Here is a 22,282-nt window from a genome sequence, read left to right on the forward strand (position 1 = left end):
GGCTCCTGGGGACCCCTAGCACCCCTGCAACCAGGGCACCAGGCATGCTCAGAGCGAATGCGGGAGGCAGGCGTTGGCTGCAATGGGGCTCAGGAGCCAGGAGGTGCCGCTGCATCCCCGCTTCCTGGCGCCTGACCCAGCGTGCAAAGTTGGGCTGGGAGCCGCGGGGGGAAGGAAGGACCCAGCGAGCGAGGGTGGCGGGGAAGGGGGTGGGGGGAGGAGGAGGGAGGAGGGAAAAGAGCGCGGAGGGGGGGCGCCGGGCGTGTGTCACTCGCTCTCTCCCTCTGTGTATAGAGGATGTGCTGAATGGTGCGCTTTGAGGCGGCGGCGGCGGAGGAGCAGAATCCGCCGCGACTGGCAGCCTCGGCTGCCCGGCTCGGCTTCTCTTCGCCTTCCGAGGCTCCTCATCCACCGCGGGTTCCCGACCTCGCGTCCCGCCTGGGGCATGGCCCGGCGCTGCGCCCCCGCGCGCTCTGCCTGCTGAGCGGCGCCGGAGGGAGGTGCGGAGGCCGGGAGGCCGGGGAGGCCGGCGGGGGAGAAGAGTCGAGCGCCTCAGGAGCAGAGAAAGGAGCCCGCGCCCCGCGCCCCGCGCGCGGTTCCCAGTCCCTGCCGCGCTCGCCCGGGCCGCCCGGAGCCCAGATGAGCCCAGATGGCCGGGGCTCAACCCGGAGTGCACGCCTTGCAACTCAAGCCCGTGTGCGTGTCCGACAGCCTCAAGAAGGGCATCAAATTCGTCAAGTGGGATGATGTAAGTATTGGGGCGGCCCGAGTCGGGGCGCTGGCTCGGGCACCGGGCAGGGCGGGCGTCGTGGGGGTGGGGCGAGGGGCGCGTTATGCAATGGGCGCACTGGGAGCGGGCAGGGGCCGCCTCGGGCGCACAGGTTGGCATCTGCCAAAGCGGATGTCCAAGGGCAGAAGCTTTGCGCGCGCTCCTGTTTTATCGGGCTTTAGTAGTTGCCATCCTTTCTGGGTCTGGCAAGCGCCCCCTGAGGGTCTTAAATCTTTTGGGCCAGTGGAAGGGAGGGGCAAGCTTTGCCTGGTGACAGGTCCTGAAAGTTCGGGAAGTAGGGAGTGTGAAGTTGAGACCAACTGGAAAGCGCCTGGTGTGAACAAGTCGCGTCCCTCTCCGCCTGCGGACGCACCCCCATTACCTCTTTTGCCCGATTTCAAGAAGGAAGGGCCTGAAGTCCACAACACTTAGTCATTGCGAACCCTCTTAGCGCTTTTGTGGGAGCCCACGCGGCGGAGGACACAACGGTCCAGCCAACAGGTGGTCGTTGATGCCAAACTTCAGCGCCTGGCTCCGGAGTGAGGGTCCCTGAAAAGGGCTGCGGGGACACATCTGGGGAGGGCTTGAACAGAGTGGGGGCCCTTGAGGGGTCCTGGAGGACTCACGGGCCTGCAGGCAAGTGGAGAGGGCTGACTTTTGAGAACTGAGCTGATTGGAGTCTTCTGCCTGAAATAGACACGTTGAGGGGTTGCCCCAGGACTTACCTGCACCATTTGCCAGGTAGGGCAGAGCCTAGCCCAGCGCCAGGGTCTCTAATGCTTTACGTGCAGCCCAGACCCCAGGACTTCAAATGACTTCCCCTTCCCCTTTACCCCAGTTGTCTTCAAAACACATAAATTAGTCATCCAGCTGAAAACATGCGAATCTTCTGATGGAGAGCATTATGGCATCAATTTTATGTCCTGGGTATCATTCAAAAGGTTCGATAAGAAAAACCTACTGAAATAAATCCGAGTTGCCAGGTTCTAAGGAAATTTAAGTCCAAATGACTAATACATCTCTTAATCAGAAGGAATTAGAGGAGAATGAGGCGTTCTTCTTGCCGAAAAGATTTTCCACCTAGTAAATTATAGCCTGTTATTCTCTAGGGTATTTTTCTTTAATCTTCTTAAGCCATTTTCCAGTGTCTGAAAACAATTTAAATATTCCAGGTAGTGAATCCAATTACTTAGCTGAGTGCGTCTGTGTCTATATTTTGTCCAGCTGGAAGCGCAAATGGAACTTGGAGTATGAACCACAGCTTCCTTGAAAGCTCATGCCAATTATTAAATGCTGTAGGCAAGGATGTAAACATACATCTTTTTTACCATGGGCTTCACACTTTTCTTCTTTCTGTTCCAGTCTAATTGGACTGAATGTTTTTGTAAATGGAATAGAATCTAAACAATAAATTCAGACGCAGATTAAATTCTTTGTGTCAGGGGGAAAAAAAAAGACAAAGAAAATGCAGTTCAGCAATAAATAAGACAGTCTTGCCCATTTTGAGATCCTTGAATAGAGAGGTGATGTGATGATGGATTTACTGAGAAAGAGAGTGAAGGGCAGAGGGAAGAGAAAGAGACTTTGCAGAATTTAAAAAGGGAGTTTCAGCATAAGCTCTGGATTTATATACAGTGATGATTCTAAACTGTATTTTAAATAATTCTCTATAATTTCTTGTTTTGGAGAAAATAGCCAACATCACGTTGAGAATGAAAGTATTCTATGAAAACACATTTTGATATATCCAGGTAGATGACTTTCATTATGTACCTTTCTGTAACACGTATTTCTTGCTCACCTATTATTGCCAATCCTAGACTGGATCCTGGGGTGGTGAAAAAAGTAGACAAAATCCCTGCTGTTGTGGACCTTACATGCTAGGTGGAGGAGACAAAAATCATCAAAACACCAATGAGAGAGAGATTGGGTGATGCATTGAGGGTAATAGAGAGGATGTTCATGAAATACCAACCAAAGAAGAAGTTGAAAAGAGCTCCCTCTGAGCATTGCAGCAGTGAGTTTCCAAGGAAGCCCTCCTGGAAGGAAAGATGTAGGCACTAAGGAGAAGGCCAGTAGAATCTCAGGTGTTTTATTTATTTATTTATTTTTAAAACAACAAAACAAAACAAAAAAAACCTAGACTGCACTCAGGAGTCAAGTTATCTGGAATATAATGAACTATACTGCAGGCTCTTTGGTTCTCTGGGTCTTCATGCTGATCAGTGGACTACAAGGGACCCAGCCTTTCTTAGGGTTGCCTTTTTCCTCCCCAGGCATCCCTCATCCACTCTTCTCAGCTCATATTTGCCCTTCCAGAATCAAGCCAGTTCAAGTTATCTGGCTATTTATATTGTACCTTAGTGAGACAGTGTGTTGAAGACAAAAAAGAACTAGATCTTGAATCAAAGGCTTCAGTTTACCTCTTAGTTGTTTCACCAGTAAGCTACATGACTTTATTTAGCTTTTCTGTATGTTTGCTGCTGCTTGTGTAAAAGTGTGGTAATGTTACAGGACATTCAAAAATGATGAATTTGGGGCTGTTTAGGATGTGAAGAAATTATCTCTTGTTCCTGAAGAGATTAAAGCAGTATAATCACTGGTCTTGTTGTCCTGACCACCATATGGAATGGAAGATGTCACCCAGAGGGTGCAGTGCCATGCATAATTTGTTGGCCACCTACCAAGTCACGGTGAGGCTGTGGATGCTCTAAGGGTGGTAGTCAAAAGCTTTAACATAGGCACTAAACAATTACAACAGACAGCAGGTGCGTAATAGATCCTGGAAATACCCTGTTGTACCAGGGCCAGGCATTAATGTTTTTGCTGCTTGATCATGAGGAGGTCTGGGAGTCCCCAGGGTCTGTGGATGGGTGGATAGGTAGGTGGGTTTTTTTTGACTATTTCAGTATTTTAAAACTCATGGTGTATACGGTCTGAACATCAAGGCTATACTTGTCCTCCTGAACTTGGCATGAAGATAAACCACTGACCTAATGATATTTAAAAAATTCAACCTCATATCTTTGCTTTTGTTTTGCATTTGTCTATTAGCAGGCTCTGGTGGTAGGAGGTGGGTGTAAAGGACTGTGGGTATTGTGGAAGAATTCTGGTGAGGTAGACAGTGGAAGGAGAGTTACTTTCTTGATCTAAGCTAGGGAGCTTGGGAGATTGTGAGAGAAACTCCTTTCTCTTCTGGACCTTGGCCTTGGTCTATATTGGACAGGACATGGAGAGAAAGAGGAAGGACTGTAAACTGTACAATAGGACCTCCAACCACTGATTTGGCCCTGTTTTCCATGCCTAAGCACTCTGTCTCACTGTCCCATAACCTCTGAGGGATGGAAGGGCTTTCATTTGTTTATTCCTTCTGTTTCTTCATTCTTACCTTTCAAATTCAGATCTTACTGTGGGCAGGTTGCGTAATGCATCCCAACTTCAATTTCCTTAACGGTAACATGCAAATTGTAATATTTCCTAACTCATAGAACAGCTGTTGAGGTTAGATGAATGAATGCATATACATTGCTTTGTAAAAAGCCTGATATACAGGCAACCTTCAATAAAACATGTTTTTAAGTTATTGTCCCTCAGAAATAAGATGGATGTGAATTTTATCAAGGTGGTTAGTAGGTGTTCTATGGCTCTTTTATTCTTCTTGTGGAAAAATTCAGACCTTACTTCCATTCCCTTTAATGTGTGTTTTGATTTTATATTTTATAATTTGGAGAAAAATCAGGTTTCTTACCTTCTTTTAAAAATCCAGGTGTTTCATGGAAAATAAGTCTACGTAATTTAGAGCAGAACCCACTCTCTACAGCAAGTCAGTTTACAAATAATCCAAAAGTTTATTTTCACTTAAATTTCATATATATGTATGTATATATGTGTATATAATTTCACATTGCACATTTTGTCTTACAAGCATATTCTAACACGGAAAAATAATTGCTAGACTAAGTTGTCTGAGAAGTCTGATGAAACTCAGAAGTTTGGATTTGCATTAATGCCGTCTGGATTTGAATCAAGTAACTCCCTCCTTTACCACACCTTCAACCCCCACAGCTAAAACAGGTAATTTAAGAAATACTAGTATGTTGCACATTTCCCAGCATCCTACACAAAAGCTTAGAACTTTTGCATTTTGTGGAATCTGCTGTTCCAGTTTCCAAAATGATGACAAGATGACACTGACAAGATTAATGAGAGAGCCGAGGGGAAAAGGGTTTGCGAGGCTGGAATTTAGTAACGTTCACTTTGGAAAGGTTATGGGAAACGGAGGAAACTTCTCTGAGTTGGTAGCTGGCTGATGTGGATGGACCAACTACAAAGTGTAAGGTGGATTTTAGAATGGAAGGCTAGCAGGTGCCCTCTAAAGAGCCCCTTAAATATGCCAAGTTATTCCATTTTTCTTGTCAAAAGAGCTTTGTGAATTTCTTATTGTTAATAATTACTGTATAAGTGTAAAATATAACTTTTTTGCAAACAAATCAATAAAGCTACTTGAAACTTTTTAAAAAATCAGTGTAACATGCATACAACAAAACACAAATTCTGGGTCCAGCTGGATCCATTTTCACAAAGTGAAAACTCCCATGTCATCAGTACCATATCAAGAAACAGCATCACTTGTCCCAGAATTCCTAAGTGCTTTCTTCCAGTCCCTGCATCCCTGCCTAAGGGTAACCCTTGTCTTGACTTCTAACTTCATAGTTTGGTTTTGCTTGTTTTTAATCTAATAAGCTATTTTTACTTTGAATGAAAACTTAAAAAAAGAGAACCTCTTCAGCCTAAAGCATTTTATTATTGCTGAACTGATCCTCTTGAACAATAACAACAAAAGTGACTTATAGTCAGATTAGATGACCCTTGATTCGGTTCTTGTCTGTCCCAAGTCTGGGAAGTGCAGCAGGTATAGTAAATGCCCTGAAGGAGGAAGCAGTTCAATAAAACTCTAGTAATTTACTGAGGAAATATAATGCCTACAGGCTGTTATTGGCAGGGCAAAGCAGACTAGTACAGTACTGTTGCTGGAATATAATTTTCTCGCATAGGTTTTCTCTCTTATCTTGCTTAACACTAATATTTCCCTACCTATGGTGAATGAGGATAATTTGCACTGGCTATTAGCTTTGTTTGAAAGTTTAGCCTATCAATAAATAGCTTCAAGTTATATTTACCTGCAATGACATATAAAGGAAACAGGAACATTTTGCTTTTTTATGTGGGACTTGGTAACCTGTAGTTAAATATTTCCTTATCAGAATTGTTTCATGTTATCATGAACCAGAAGTGCCAGCAGAAAATGGAAGGGAATTGATGGTGAATTGTTGACTAACACTATGGGTCTCCACTTAAATAACAAACCCCTGGTAACTGAAATCATTAGTCTTCTTGTTACTGGAGCTAATAATTAGGTTCATGCAACCTTTCAGAGCATATCATAAATTCCAAATGCTCAGGCACATTTCACAGTCTATTCCATCTAATCTTTTCCCTTTCTGTTCTGTGTCTGATCGCCTAATCAGAGCCTTATGCCCCTATGTGTAAGTAGGCAAAGGAAATATGGACGTATTTCTGAGGTCATTTACATATATGACCATGAAGAAGCCATTGATTTTTGTAACTAACTGGAATAGGATATAAAGGAACGAACTAACTGGAATAGAATATAAAGGATGCTTATGTTCTTTAAGAGTCTCTCTGGTTTTCCTCTGATCTCTTTAAGATCTAATGTTTGATTTTATTATCATTACCACGTGTTAATTCTCAAAAATTTTTTTTTTTTGGAGACAGAATCTTGCTCTGTCACCTAGGCTGGAGTGCAGTGGCACCATCTCGGCTCACTGCCAGCCTCTGCCGCTGGGTTCAAGCGATTCTCATGCCTCAGCCTCCAGAGCATCTGGGATTACAGGCACACACCACCACACCCGGCTAATTTATTTTTATTTTTAGTAGAGACAGGGGTTTTGCCATGTTGGCCAGGCTGGTCTCGAACTCCTGACCTTGGGTAATCCGCCCACCTCGGCCTCCCAAAGTGCTGGGATTATAAGCGTGAGCCACCGCGTCTGGCCTTCAAGGGCTTTTTTTGTTTACAATATTTGGTTAATGTTCTGTTTCTTTTTACTGAATTGATGTTTAATGTGCAAGATCACAGAAAGTGGATTAGTTAGTAAAGAAAACATTTACCTGAAGTAGTCATGTGGATATCAATACATAGCATTGATATCTAGAAGATTAAGATATTATTTTGCCATTTAAAAAGATCAAAAATTTTTTGGAGGTCATCTATGAAATAGTTAAGAGTAAGGGAAATTTAATTTAACTTTAATCCATTGTATAGAAGAAGCCATATGAGCTCATAAAGCTGGAAAATCATAGAGCAAATCAGCAATTGAGCTGGTCAAAAAATGTTAAAGATGCCAATCCTGATCCTCCTCAGGTGTGCTGTGTTGGATATGGTTGAATCTCACATAGCATCAATTCCTACATCCTCTTAGTAGGACTTCCTATAATACAAAGTCTGGGCTTCTAAAGCTACATTTACCAGACTCCTTTTTGACCAACATTCTTCTTGAAAATTATTATTTCCACCAAATAAATTCATGCATATGAGATATGGAGGGCAGAAACATGAAAAGGGCCAATTTCCTGCATCCTTTCATGTTTCTGTATTTCTACAGATACGTGAGATGCTAGAAGAGGTGGCACTTTCTGTGATAGTTCTTCATTGTCTCTGAAGTGGCCATTGGTCACAGTGGCCAGTCCCTGTTGGCAGCTTACACTTCTTTGGCTTCAACAAAGCTGGTGTTTTGTTTGGACCCTGGGAGTTCCTTCTTGATTTCTCACCTTTCTGAATGTGGTAGACATAACAGCTCTCCTCAAGGGTCTGTGCTGCTGTGTTCTGGGATCATTCATGGAGACCCAACCTAAAGCCCGCTCCTCCGACCCTCCCAGTTTTTCTGTCAAGTGCTTAATTTATATGAAGTCCCTTTTTTTTTTAATTATTATTGTTATACTTTGAGTTCTAGGGTACATGTGCATAATGTGCAGGTTTGTTACATATGTATACTTGTGCCATGTTGGTGTGCTGCAGCCATCAACTCATCAGCACCCATCAACTCGTCATTTTAAAACTTCAAGAGAAATTTCTGGTTCTCGTACCAAATCCTGGCTGATATGGCCTTTTGTGATTCTAGGATTTCACAACTTTCAGTCCTAAATATAATAATCTTCTAAGTATCCTACATAGTTTTCTCCTTCGGTATTACAGTTGGATAAAATGAAGTTTTGCTGTAGTATTTCCTCTGGAATTCAATATCCAGACTGAGTCCTAATAGTAGGCATTCATGCTTATGTAGCAGCCCTGCTTACCCCTGTTCAGTCATCAAGACCACCTTGGGTGGTAGGAAAAAGACCAAGGGTTCTTCTTTTGCGTTTCACATAGAAATAAATTGAGGCTACTGATTGTGATTTGTCGAAGGACACGTAACTAGGTAGATTCAGAAGAGGAATTTAAAACTAGATCTTCTGGCCAAATTCAGCATCCTTTCCAGTCTACCATGATGTCCCCAAACAGGGTCCTTTTGGTAACAACAACAACAACAACAAAAACAAAAAACAAAAAAAGTTTTTTTTTTTTTTTTTGAGATGGAGTTTTGCTCTTTTTGCCCAGACTGGAATGCAATGGTGCGATCTTGGCGCACCGCAACATCTGCCTCCCCGGTTCAAGCGATTCTCCTGCCTCAGCTTCCCGAGTAGCTGGGATTACAGGCATGTGCCACCATGCCCAGCTAATTTTGTATTTTTAGTAGAGATAGGGTTTCTCCATGTTGGTCAGGCTGGTCTCAAACTCCTGACCTCATGATCCACCTGCCTCGGCCTCCCAAAGTGCTGGGATTACAGACGTGAGCCACCGAACGTGGCCAACAAAAAACTTTTCATAGAGTCTAAATGAATGTAAGTTTAAAGAGATTGGTAGACTTTTCCAAAGACTCTCTGTTATTTTTAGGATTCATATATGTGAAGCATATATATCCCTGCAAACTTAGTTTTTGAGCCATTGTCTTCAAAATAGCTATTTTTCATGGTGTATATGCAGTCCGTTTTTCTGTACACTGTGCAAGATGTGTGAGCACTGGAAAACCTCATCGCTGCTTTGAGACAAAAAGGGCAGGCCAGCCGCAGTGGCTTGCACCTGTGATCCCAGCATATTGGGAGGCCAAGGCAGGCAGATCAGTTGAGGTCGGGAGTTCAAGACCAGCCTGGCCATCATGATGAAACCCCGTATCTACTAGAATACAAAAATTAGCTGGGTGTGCTGGTGCAAACCTGTAATCCTGACTACTCAGGAGGCTGAGGCAGAAGAATCACTTAAACCCAGGAGGCAGGCAGAGGTTGCAGTGAGCCAAGCTCGCACCACTGCATTCCAGCCTGGGTGACAGAGTGAGACTCCGGAAACAAAACAAAACAAAAAAAAAAAAAAGAAAAAGGGAGGGGGGCACAACATATGCTCTATAGTCTTTAAATATATTCTACATCAATCAGTCAGTGTGAAAACATGCACGTGGAAAGACAGGTATTCAGGTATGGTGTTTAAGGCCTTTTTTTTTCATTGCCGAGTAAGTGACATTTCTGCCGAGTAAGTGACATTTCTGCATTATATCTGTTACTCCACCTTTTCTTCTTCTTGACATATGTGCAAATGTTGTCTTTTGCTGATTCCTATTAAGGCCGGTCCCATGGCCTCTCATAGAAATCATGGATCATGGAAGACTAAGAATATGGTAGGCATGAAGGAAGTGTAGACGGTGAGTTGCTTGCTCTCAAGTATGATGCAGAATGCACGGTAGTGTCAATTGAGAGTCCAGATCTATATTACTTGTGCAGGGAGGTGGATATGCCTTGTTTATATTACAACTGGAGCATGACTTCTGGAGGGTTATAGCTTTATAATTATTATTATTTTTTCCCTAGGGGAGAGCATAGGCCTGGCACTGGGAGGTGCTGGTGCTCAGGGGATGTTTGTGGAATGAAGGAACTGTCTGGTGTTTGTCTGGCTCACAGTGGGCTCACACAGGGGAGTGTGCAGCCTTGAGGCAGACCTGGAGGGCAGTCACGCTCCTATGAGACCTTTGTGACCTTTGAGGTGTTGTGTTGCATTGGTTGGAACACCTTGCTCCTTGTCCTTCCATTCCATCTGAAATCTCCCACGATCCTAAGGGACTCTATGGTCTTCTTAAATGGGATTTCTCCATGTGCGTTTGAGAAGGAAACCATTTATTGGCAATGCAGAGCTCACTGCTGTTACAGTGCTGATTTCATTTAAGGTCTAAATGTGTCTTAAGTTTGAGCGTGTACTACACTGCAATTCAATATTGGTTGAAGATGATGATGCTTAATGTATTTATATCTCATATTCTAAATGTTACCATTAGTTCCTATTTTCTGAAAAAGATGCTCATCCATACACCCAAATATTGCAATGAAAATTGCCCTTAAAGAAATTCAGAAGTGTTGGGAGTGACAGAACAAAAGACACATGGTTGTAAAAACATTCTATCATGATAATTATTCACAAAGAGAAAAAAGAATACTTGTGCTTTATTGCTAAAGGGAGAAAAGTAACAAGACATAGTTCTAAATTTGATTTATAATAAACTTCCACCTACCCTATTCTTTGTGTACAGAAGCAATGGAAGTCCCTGGAACAATGCTTTTAATTTCCTCCCTTCTCCACTCCTCATTTAATGTACTTGGGCCACCTCCATTGTTCCAGCTGCCCTCTTGCCCCTGAGAAATACCTCACCTTCTGCATTTATATTTTGGAGCTCGTCCTTCCTGGCATCTCTGAATCCTGACTTCATTATTATCTGCCACCACTCACCTTTCTTTTGACAGTGTCTATGTGAGTTTCCCCTCAGTTGAAGCTTTCCTCAGAACATAACAATATGCCTTTACTAGTAAAAATCCCAACCTCAAAACCAACACAATGTTCCCCAGTCCTTTTTCCTCCTTTAGTTACCGTCTCCTCCCTCATCTCCTTCCCTCTACTATGCAAGTGTAACTTATAGTCACTGTCTCCCTGTCTTCACCTCCTACCCACTTCTTCTCAGCCTTCCGAAGCCTTTTTCTGCCCTCACCACTACTTTGACATTTCTTTGTCATGGCTATGGGCAACATGGCTCCCAGCAACCCCAACTGATATTTTTCAGAATCTTCCTTGTTTTTATTTCCTGCAGTACCTTCCACCCCTTCATCCATTCATTCACCAGTCATACTTTAAAAATGTACTGATGTCTCTTTTAAGCATTGTGCTAGTATTGTGGATTCATGATGATGAATGATTTCATGCCTGCCTTTATTGGGGAGACAGATGCTAAACAAATAGAGGTACAATTATTTTCATTATAACTGCTATGAAGGAAAAAAAGTACAAGTGAGTATAGGAAGCATGGAAGCTTTCCCTGGAAAATTCTATTTATGAAAAGTGGGATTTAGGCCCACATGAGTAGAAGAATGTGTCAGGTGGAGGGAACAGCAGGTGTGGGTATTCCAAAGAGCCAAGAAACTCAGGGTTTTGAAAGACAGAAGCAGAATTAGCACAGGGGAGTGTGGCTCAGATAATGTGGTTGGATGGCAAGGGCCTGCATATATACTGGTTAGGTCCTTGGAGGATTTTAGACTTATAAAGTCAACCAGAAACTATTAAAACCATGTTTTCAACCCTGGCACCATTGACATTTAGCCCCATTAGTTTTTTTGTTGTGGAGTCTGACCTGTGTATTATATGATATTTAGCAGCATCCCTCGCTCTAGATACTAGGTGTCAGTTGCAAAACCCCCCAGTAGTGACAACCAAAATTGTCTCCAGACATTGCCAAAAGTCCCCTGGTGTGGAAAATTGCTCCCAGTTGAAAACCACTGATGAAAATGATAAATGATATACTATGCTCTTAAAAGTATCCAGCCAGTTCACCACCCTCCCTGCAACCCCAAAGGCCAATAAGTACATGAAAAGATGTTTAACATCATTAGTCATTGGAGAAATGCAAATTAAAAAACACATTGAGATGCCACTGCATACCCACCAGAGCTATATGTTATTGAAATTATTGGTTTTTCTCATCTGATGCCCCCACTAAGCCAGGAGCACCTCAGTTGATTTGGTATCTGGGCTTTAATTTGGTTCTCTAGTGGATTATCTGAAGTATCTTGCATGGTACTTGAAGAACAATGCTTCCAACATTTCCCTACATTGTGTTAAAAAGGGATCTTTCTGATGATGAGCATTTTTTCATGTGTGTGTTGGCTGTATGAATGTCTTCTTTTGAGAAATGTCTGTTCATATCCTTTGCCCACTTTTTGATGGGGTTGTTTGTTTTTTTCTTGTAAATTTGTTTGAGTTCTTTGTAGGTTCTGGATATTAACCCTTTGTCAGATGAGTAGATTGCAAAAATCTTCTCCCATTCTGTAGGTTGCCTGTTCACTCTGATGGTAGTTTCTTTTACTGTGCAGAAGCTCTTTAGTTTAATTAGATCCCATTTGTCAATTACTGGGTATATACCCAAAGGATTATAAATCATGCTGCTATAAAGACACATGCACACGTATGTTTATTGTGGCACTATTCACAATAGCAAAGACTTGGAATCAACCCAAATGTCCATCAGTGACAGACTGGATTAAGAAAATGTGGCACATATACACCATGGAATACTATGCAGCCATAAAAAAGGATGAGTTTGTGTCCTTTGTAGGGACATGGATGCAGCTGGAAACCATCATTCTTAGCAAACTATCACAAGAACAGAAAACCAAACACCGCATGTTCTCACTCATAGGTGGGAACTGAACAATGAGATCACTTGGACTCGGGAAGGGGAACATCACACACCGGGGCCTATCATGGGGAGGGGGGAGGGGGGAGGGATTGCAACTGGGAGTTATACCTGATGTAAATGACGAGTTGATGGGTGCTGACGAGTTGATGGGTGCAGCACACCACCAACATGGCACAAGTATACATATGTAACAAACCTGCACGTTATGCACATGTACCCTAGAACTTAAAGTATAATAATAATAATAAATTAAAAAAAAAAGGGATCTTCCTGCTTGTTCTGTAGGAAGCCAGTATCTTCACGTTGCTTCTCTCCACTGTTTTGCATTCCTACTCTGGACCTTCTTCGTCTCTTCTGCTTTTGTTTATTTTGGGAAATTTCAGAGTAGACACACTCCTGGAGGAAAAGTCTCATCAATGCTGATACACAGGGATGTTTTACTTAAATGATCTTAATTCCCCATCTGGCATCCAAGACTACCTTTATAATGTTTTCATTTCATAGCCAGGGCTGTATTGCTCATGTTTAGTTTGACAGGCATCACATCTGATTTTCTGTGACCCTTAGAACTCTTTGTCCGTTGCATAGCTGTTTTCCCCCCAATGTCTCTATTTGCTGTATTTGGCCCTGCTGCTTCCTAATGCAAGTCTTGGGCAATCCCTGTGGAACATTGCTTGTTACTTTTCCTGTTGACTCTGTGGTATTGATTAGTTTAGAAGTGCATGCCTCTATTCATGTGTGTTCTCTCGTAACAGCATAAAAACATGAGAATCACTGTGGAGTGAGAATTGTGGTCAACCTTGGCCAGGAGACTTGCTGACAGTGGTGCTAAGGAATGTGCCATGGGTCTGTGAACTGGCCCTTGACACGAGCCTTGAGGTTTAGGGTTATACTTCCTAGTAGTTTACTAAGACTTCCATAACAAAGGACCGCAGCCTGGGTGGATTACACAACAGAAATTTATTTTCTCACAGTTCTGAAGGAAGTGGGAGATAAAGGTGTCAGCAGGATTGCTTCCTGCTGAGGGCCACGAGGGAAGGATGTGTTCCAGGCCTCTCGTCTTGGCTGGTAGATGGCCGACTTCTTGCATCTTCACATCATTTTCCTTCTGTACATGCCTGTGTCCAGACGACCTCTTCTTATAAGGACACCAGTCATACTGGATTAGGGCCCACTTTTAAGGCCTCCTTTTAACTTAATCATATCTGTAAAGACCCTATCTCTGAATAAGGTCATACTTTCAGGTACTGGGGGTTAGGACTTCACCATGTGAGTTGTTGGGGAGGGGGGCACGATGAACCCAATGACATACCTCAGCCTGGTAAAGTGTAGCTCAGAGGGTAGCAACATGATAGCTCTAGTTAGATATTGAAGAACTGACACTTAGAGAAGAAGTTAGATTTATTTTATACTATTTAAATGTTAAAAATTAAATGGTAGCTGCATATGTGGGTAAAACCATAAACAACCTTGCTGGAATTGTGTGACAAGAGCACTGAGACTGTTTTGTGAGAAATTTCCCTGTTAAGGAGTATCCCTGTGAAGGTTTGGAGTTGCCCTGCCTAACGGAAATATAATGTGAGGCACATAGGATACTTGTAAATTCTCTAGTAGCCTCATTAAAACAAGTAAAAAAGAAACAGATGGAATTAATATGAGTGCTATCTTTAATTTAATCCAGTGTAGCCATTTTGACTTGTAATCAATGTCAGAAATCATTAGTGAGCTATTTTCTATTCTTGTTTCCATTCTTAGTCTTTGAAATCTTGCAGCACATCTTAGTCTCAGCAGTCGCATTTCAAGTGCTCAGTCGTCACAGGGAGCCACAGCAGCTCCCGTATTGGACAGCACCAGTATAGGGCATCCATTCTCAACAGGGGCCATGTCGCTTCCAAGGAAATGAAAAGTGGTTTTGGAGAACAACAACAGCAAAAAATCTTCTTACTCTCTCTCTCTTTTTTTTTTTTTTTGGTATAAAGCACAGTTATACATACAGCATATATACAGATATTCAGCCTATCTGTAATATTGAAATGTCGTGGAGGATTATTAGAAAAATAAAGACCTAAAAAGGCTCCTTTGCAGGGCAATAATGGAAAAAGTTGAGAAGCACTGTTATAGAGTGCGTACTTGAAGGTTTAATTTCCAGTGCTTCCCGTACTAGCTTAACTGGCTTTCCTTGAGCAAGTTATTTAGCCCAAGCCTTGGTCTAGGTATCTGTAAAATGGGAATAATAATAGTGTCTTCAGTTATTATAAGTTATTATAAGTATTATAAGTATTAAAGGAGAAAAGCTTTATTATAAGTATTAAAGGAGAAAAGCTGTGAAGTTTGCCACAGTGATTGGCTCAGAGCAAATGTTGAGGATGCATCAGTTACTATTCAGTCAGGGATTTTTATAAAAAGGTATACTGGTATTAGAAGTGAGTTTGGATTAGTAATGCCTTTGTCATTTCATGTCAGTTTCTTTAGTATTTATTATTGACTTATATCAGTGCATTGATGAGCAAATCATTGTAATGTTAATGTTGATTCCACTGACTCTTTTTTTTTCTTGCTGAATTGTTTCTTATTCTTCAGGATTTCGAGGTTTTGTTAAGGTCTTTTGCTTTGCCCCTTGATCATTTTTGATTTGGCTTAAAGACTCTTCAGAGATTCATGTAATTTACTAAATAACATCTTCTTAATTACTATATTAGTCTTCACTATTGATGATATGACAGTAAAACGTATTCTATGAAATAAAGAGCAGCAAGTAGAAATTTACTGAACATTATCTGCTATTACTAACTTAAGACAAGTGTGTTTATTACTGTTTTCTTCTTTATAGACAAATACTTATTAGAAAAAATATCTTATAACTTTAAGTAAATTAGAGTTGAATTCTTAGAAGCAATATACTTACAAGATATGGTTTGCCTGCATTCTAAGGTCACAGGTGTTCTTGGAGGTAAACATCATCGTATTCCTGACCTAAAGCCTCACCCATTATACGCCTACATCTGTGGTTTTTTAAGTGTGGTCCCTGGACCAACAGCATCAGCATCACCATGAGCTTCTTAGAAGTGCAGATTTTCAGACTCTGTCCCAGAGCTACTAAATGAGGGACTCTGGAGAAAGAGCCCAGCAATCTGTGTTTTTACAACATCCCTCAGTGAATTTGATGCATATGAAAGTTTCAAAACAACAATCTTACAAAATACACATGTTATAGATGTTGATGGAGAGGTAAAGGATTAAAATATAGACCATCTGAGAGCTGTCTTCATCATTCTACAAAGGTCCCAAGAGTTGCAACCTATCTGCAACTCCTTTGTCAATGAAGGATGATCATATATTTCAAGTTTCAAACCTGGGCATATGTTCTGACAATTAAGAATATTTGGGATCTGGGTTGAGTGGCTACTTTGGTATGGGGAGAATATAGACACTAGCAGCTATGTGGGAGGTGGGAAAACAAGCAGGTGGAAATGAAAATAGACATTCATATATTTCTGGGTCAAATCCTACTTTGCATGGCAAGAATGCCAAGTTCCAGGGGATCTTGGAATGTTAGAGGTGATTATGAAGGAAGCAGGCAGGGAGCCGAGATAAATGATCACTTAACAGAGGAACTGTGGCCGGAAGAGTGGGGTCAAGAAAACATTGAACAAAGAAGGTTTAATTTTGAAGGAGGGGAAGGAATAAGCTAGAAATGGAAATATCTGAAACAAACTAGGCAGCATAGAATAGTGTTCCTAAATATAAATTTTGAAAAGTTTTATTCTGCTCACTTAAATGTTTGATTGTCTGGGATCCTTGCAGGGAATTGCCACCAAGATTTTGATTAGAATTTTGTTAGATGCTCTGATAAGAAAAGGAACTGACTTGAAAAAGATAAGACACACCTACAGTTTATTCTAAATTCCTCTAGAAGTGGGAATGTGTGTTGTGTGCAGCCTGTCAAAACTTTTATTTTGCCCACTTCTAGAAGTAAGAAAACAGGACTGAAAATATTGCTATGATTTATTGGAAATATTGCTGTGAGCTATTATGCATGCAATCTCATGAAAGAAGCCTAAAATATATTAAAAATTATTCTTTCATTATATCAAGTTTATTTTCAAATGTCTTTTTTTGACATTTAGAAGTAATTATGAAATTTTAAAATTCTAGCTGAAGTTCCTTGCAACAGCACAGTCCTTGTAAAATATGTTTTTTCCAACTGCATGTTAAGGATGTATATATGGAATATCAGCATAAAACAGAATGGCAGTTCCTCAAAAAAAAAAACATAGTACTATCATGTGATCCAGTATTTCCACTTCTGGGTATATACTGAAACCAAGGACTCAGATAGATGTTTGTGCATCTATGTTCATAACAGCATTATTCACAATAGCCAAAAGGTGGAAACAACCTAGATATTCATCAGTGGATGAATGGATAAACAAAACATGGCATACACATAAATGGAATATTATTCAGCTTTAAACAGGAAGGAGATATGACACATGCTCTATGAATGAAGTTTTAGGACTTCATGCTAAATAAAATGAGGCAAACACAAAAGGACAAATATTATACAATTTTACTTATATAACTACTTAAAATAGTCAAATTATTTAATTACCTGGAGTAGTCAAATTCATAGATACAGAAAGTAAGAATGGTGGTTGCCAGGTTATGGGGGGAGGAGGGAATGAGGAATTAGTGTTTAATGCATGTGGCGTTTCAATTTGGGAAGATGAAAAGTACTGAAGATGGATGGTGCTGATGGCAGCACAGCAAGGTGAATGCATGTAATACCACTGAAAAGTATATTAGAAAAGAGTAAATGTTATGTTCTGTGTATTTTACTACAGTAACACAGAATATTCTGATAAACTTACATTTAGTATTTTGATACATTTGTTTTTAAATATAATCCACTATAATAATAATGAACATTTTTATGTGGCATACGTGCCCAGATGCTTTACCCCAAATTATCCTAGCTAATTCTCACGACAACCTTCTGAGTTACGTATTATGATTATCCCCTTCTTTTTTCAGTTGTGTAAAGCTATGCACTGAGACAGGACAGGCAGGAATTTGAACCCAAGAGAAGAACATCTTCCAGAACGGAGCTCTTACAATAAAACAATATATAGATAAAAATCGTTCATACTACTCTGCCCATTAGGAAGAAAAAAGTCCCTATGCCAAAATTATCTCTCAAGTTCTAATTTTCATTACAAATTCTTTTAATAAGCTAGATGATATGACACACTATGGTTGTGCGTATGAAACAGTTGAAAAAACTGGCAATTTATGTCTCTCTAAAAAATGCAATTCCTGCAAAGGCCTGAGTGTTTCAGGATAAAAATCCATATCCAGTGATATGTATTTTCTTGTGCAGATAGTATGTCTTTCTGAAAATTGCTAAGAGAAAAGAACACGTGTTTTAGAAATGTTTAATATTGTAATTACAATGTGGGCAAGTTTTGCTTTGTACTATGCATGCCTTCAACTTTGAAGACTATTTACCTATGATGTTTTATTTTAGCATGTAAAATTGAAATTTGCAGCAAGTTTGTATATATCTTTCTGAATATGTAGAAGATGGCGTTATTTACAGTTACCTTGGAAACAGGGATGCTCAAATGCTATGTTTTACTCTATTACAATTAAAAATCATTTTATGGAGCAAATGTAATTTAAAATACTATTCTTAAGCATGGATTTTAGTTAATATTAATCATAAAAATATGTAATGATGTTTAGTCCTAAAATTATTTGAAAAACTAAATATAGATTTTTAATAGAAAACATACCTTAATCAATAAATGCATAATGGCTTTTTCCGTTACAAGTTATGTATAAGTATTCTGATTATTAGGAAAGTACTTCAGTTACATAATGGATAATTCCATGAAGTTAAAAATGCCATGTCTAATTTCTTTTGAAATTTTTCTTAATAATTGATTACTTTGGAGAATCTCCTTACAATTATTACTTCTTAAATAACTCCTGGATAGATTTTTCTACAATTATATATGTTGATATTCATGTTTCTTCTTACATTTCTAGGACTCAACTATTGTTACTCCAATTATTTTGAGGACTGACCCTCAGGGATTTTTCTTTTACTGGACAGATCAAAACAAGGTAAGAAATGAGATATGTCTTTCTTACATTTTTCCATTGTTTACTACTTTGAAAAGTATTTACGTATCTTGTCTATAGAAGAGCATCCATTCTACAGATCTTTTGCAGTTTATTTAAATGTTCCACTTTTAAAGAATATCTAAGGTATTCTTAGAATTTAGGACTTTTCAAAGTCACTAGTTTGAAATAGTAGATTTGCTAAATTCTGGAGCAACTGGTATTTTTGGTACTGCTTATATTATGTGTTAGGATAAGAACAGGGGAATTTGAATTACACTTGGTGTAGAACATAATTAGCCAGCTTTCCTGATTTAAGTCCCCACCCATAAAGGATGAAGAAAAATGATGAGAAAATAACTTTTGACCCAGTAGCGATACCCGTTGGCTTTTCTTTCTCTCTCTTTTCCCCTGTGCTGTTCATTAAGGACTCTCTCAGAATCAGCAGGAATTTGGCCTTGATAATTTGTTTATGTCAGAAAATCAAGAATAAAATTCCTTTAGCCTATTCCTTCAGTTGTCAGGAATTTCTTACTAAATTAGCTTTCTGCCCACAGTAGCATGAATTTATTATCTCATTTATTATGAAACCAATTGATGATTCTGTACTGAATTATTAAAAAGTAGAATATCTGCTGATCATAAGATTTATTTGGAGTTTAATGGGCAGTTAGACGAGAACACTCGTGGAAAGTGGTTATTATTTCAAGCATCATTGCCACAGTCCTACACTTGAACCTCAGAGGCCACAGAATATAGAATGTTTTTGTTCTCTAAGTTTTGATATATGGAGAAATGAGATAGGGTTTATTGAGAATGCTAAATACATGTTGAAAACAGTAGAATAATAATAGTATACCATTAAAACAGCTGCAACCTCCACAGTTACTGATGAAGGAGGAACAAATTGTTAGCTCTGTCAAAACTCTAAATTAGTTTCTTATGTCCAAAGTTCCTGGAGTTAGTTGCCTGTCAGCTTTGCCTTCTGTCTCTGAGGCAAGCTCAATTATACCAGTGTCTGGTCCCAGGGCCACTCCTGAATGAGCCTGTTTACACATCATTCAAAAGGCAAATTTCAGTTGTTGTCCTGGAGTTAGATTCGAAATCAGTGTGCTGTGGAACCATGTGTGGCTATAGAAGTGGAGGTAAACCACAGACCCTATGCTAATGTCAAAAATTGTATTTGAGTAGGATTTCCTACTTAACACTCACATTTATTATTGGGTGTGTTAATCGCTTTGGCTTAGACATTCTGTTTGGTTTCCTGCTGTTATGTGTAAAACAATGGCTTGCAAGAAGTTTTGTTTTTGGGTGTTTTTTTCTTCTCCTAAAGGATATTTTTAGAACTGTTGAAACTATATTCATGAAAGATGTATTTATAATGACTAGAACATTTCTAGAGTTTGGGTATTTGTACAAGAGACCAAACTGTCAGTTTGATTTTTCAACTTGTAGATCAAGCTTCTATAAAAGCAACAGAAGATATTCTGGGATTTTTAAATAATTCATGGCAACTCAGTTAAACTCCCCTCTAGACCAATCATCAATATTTATTTGCTTAATAAAGAAAAAGGGTTTAGGACCAAAGCCTCTTTGTTGCATCTCTATTGTGAACCCAGTATTTCGACCCATGTTTATTTTCAAATGCAGGAAAATTTGTTTTAATTTTTTCACAAACTTTTTAATCTTGGTTGTAATGCTGTTTATGACCCACTGAAACAGATAATGTGGTAGCAATTCCTTTTATCATGTTATTACTTTTCTTTTCATGGATATTACTCTTACAGTTCTAGCTAACAGATAGAAATAGTAAATTTGATTTTTCACTTTCTAAATACCGAAGTCATCTCTCAGTCATTTATCAGAATTTGGAGGCTTATTTCTTAGTGATCATATATCTTAGAATCCAAAAGATGAGAGGATTTAAGAAAAAAAAAATTAGACTTACCATGCTTTCAAGTTTGTCATTTTCTTTCTGGCTTTAAGCCCAGTCCTGGAACCAGCAAGAGTGATTCATCCACTTTTAGGAGATGGACGACTCTAAGTGATGAATTAGAGTAAATGTGTGCTAGAAGAAATGGTGCATGCAAATAAAAGATGGCACGCCAAGCTTTTAGTGGGTGTTTTTGCATAAGATCATTTGAAGGTACATGGATGAATGGTACAATCATGATGCTACTTAGAGGGCCACTTTTTAAAAAATATTTTTATCTGGCAATTAGTTTTAGGAATCTGCCACGTGTATCATAGAGATAATCTCTCAGAGAACAAGAAAATGTGATACCTTTAAGTTTATCCCTTGATTTTATGCACTGTGTTTTCCATTGGTAGGGAAGCTTGCACTGGTGTTTATTGTAATATGCCTCTCTTCTCCCTTTGGGCTTCTTCTAATATATTCCCTCTTTGGTTCATGAAGCTTATACCAAAGTACTTGGATTAGCAATCATCTGAGGTCTAGTCTGCTCAGAGGTGAGCAGAAATCCCTAGTAGGGAGGATTTTACAAGAGTTTTTTGTTTTTCTTTTTTATAGCATTGGAGGTAAATGGTCACATTGTATGGTGTTCTGTGCATGTCCTCTTGTCATGGCTACATCAGATCTTGTATCAGAGCCACTTATTTCAAGCCACTGGCTTTCCCCTCTGTAGACAATGACATGTTGCCTTCCAAAACCCCTTCTCTGATTTGTCACCATAGAAATGATAGGTGACAAAGAAGACAGCACGGATGATGAATTTAGGAATCAAAAATTAAAGCTAGCGAGTCATTTTTAGGTAGCAGAAATGTGTTTTAGTGAAACACTGACAGAATGTTTGGAGTTGGTGGAAGCAGATAAATATGAATATCGTTTTTAGGGATAAATGTTTATGCTTTGTGCCAGCTCTGGACTTATTTTAATAATTCTTTTCACTGTATTGTTGGCTCTGTAAATCTTATTGAATAAAATGAGCAAAAATGAGTTTCTGAATATGACTATTTTAAGGAGAGTGGTTTTTCTTGTGTAAGTGTAGGTGATGTGAAGAGGATGAATTTATTTGTAAGTCACGGGTGAGAAGGGAGTCCTGCACAGCCTGAGTCCTTGAGAGGTGGCATGCATTAGGCTATAACTTTTCTCTGGATCCGTGCCATGTGAGCACTAAAAAACCGACACAGGAAGTATTAGCTGTGAAAACCATGTGAACTGTAAGAATCTGCTCCACCGGTTTTGAAAGAAAGGCTAAAGAGGAAAAAAGGTGTCAATGTTAAAGAGTTAACCAAAACCTATCCTGCTAGAATATGAAAAAAATTAGACCTTTGCCTTGCAACTTGATGCTGTGCTTCTGTGCCAAGGTTGGTGTAAAAATAAAACTAGTCACCACTAGTTCAGATCCAAGAAGTTCAATATAGTTCAGTAAACTCTTCCTTGTCTTCATACAACTGGAGCTTGGGGGAAGGGAAAAGGAACACATCATTAAATTTAAAAAGGAATGGGAGGAAAAACACACGTTTTACATGAAGAACTCCTATTACTTTCTTTTTTTTTTTTTTTTTTTTTTTTTTTTTTTGT

The 22,282-nt window shown here is 39.7% G+C and overlaps 1 protein-coding gene across 2 annotated transcripts in view; it reads left to right on the top strand.

The window, feature by feature from the left end:
- The first annotated feature begins 265 nt into the window (after nucleotides 1-265).
- The window catches only part of PLCB1 (phospholipase C beta 1), a 753,090-nt gene continuing 731,073 nt past the window's right edge, over nucleotides 266-22,282 (top strand). For both annotated transcript variants that reach the window (XM_025399458.1, XM_025399457.1), the window contains exons 1-2: nucleotides 266-748; nucleotides 18,664-18,741. In XM_025399458.1, coding sequence (XP_025255243.1) covers nucleotides 650-748; nucleotides 18,664-18,741 — 177 coding nt within the window. In that variant the 5' untranslated portion in view covers nucleotides 266-649. The remainder of the gene's footprint in view (nucleotides 749-18,663; nucleotides 18,742-22,282) is intronic.

The sequence above is a fragment of the Theropithecus gelada genome, chromosome 10, assembly GCF_003255815.1.
Source record: "Theropithecus gelada isolate Dixy chromosome 10, Tgel_1.0, whole genome shotgun sequence".
Taxonomy (NCBI): domain Eukaryota; kingdom Metazoa; phylum Chordata; class Mammalia; order Primates; family Cercopithecidae; genus Theropithecus; species Theropithecus gelada.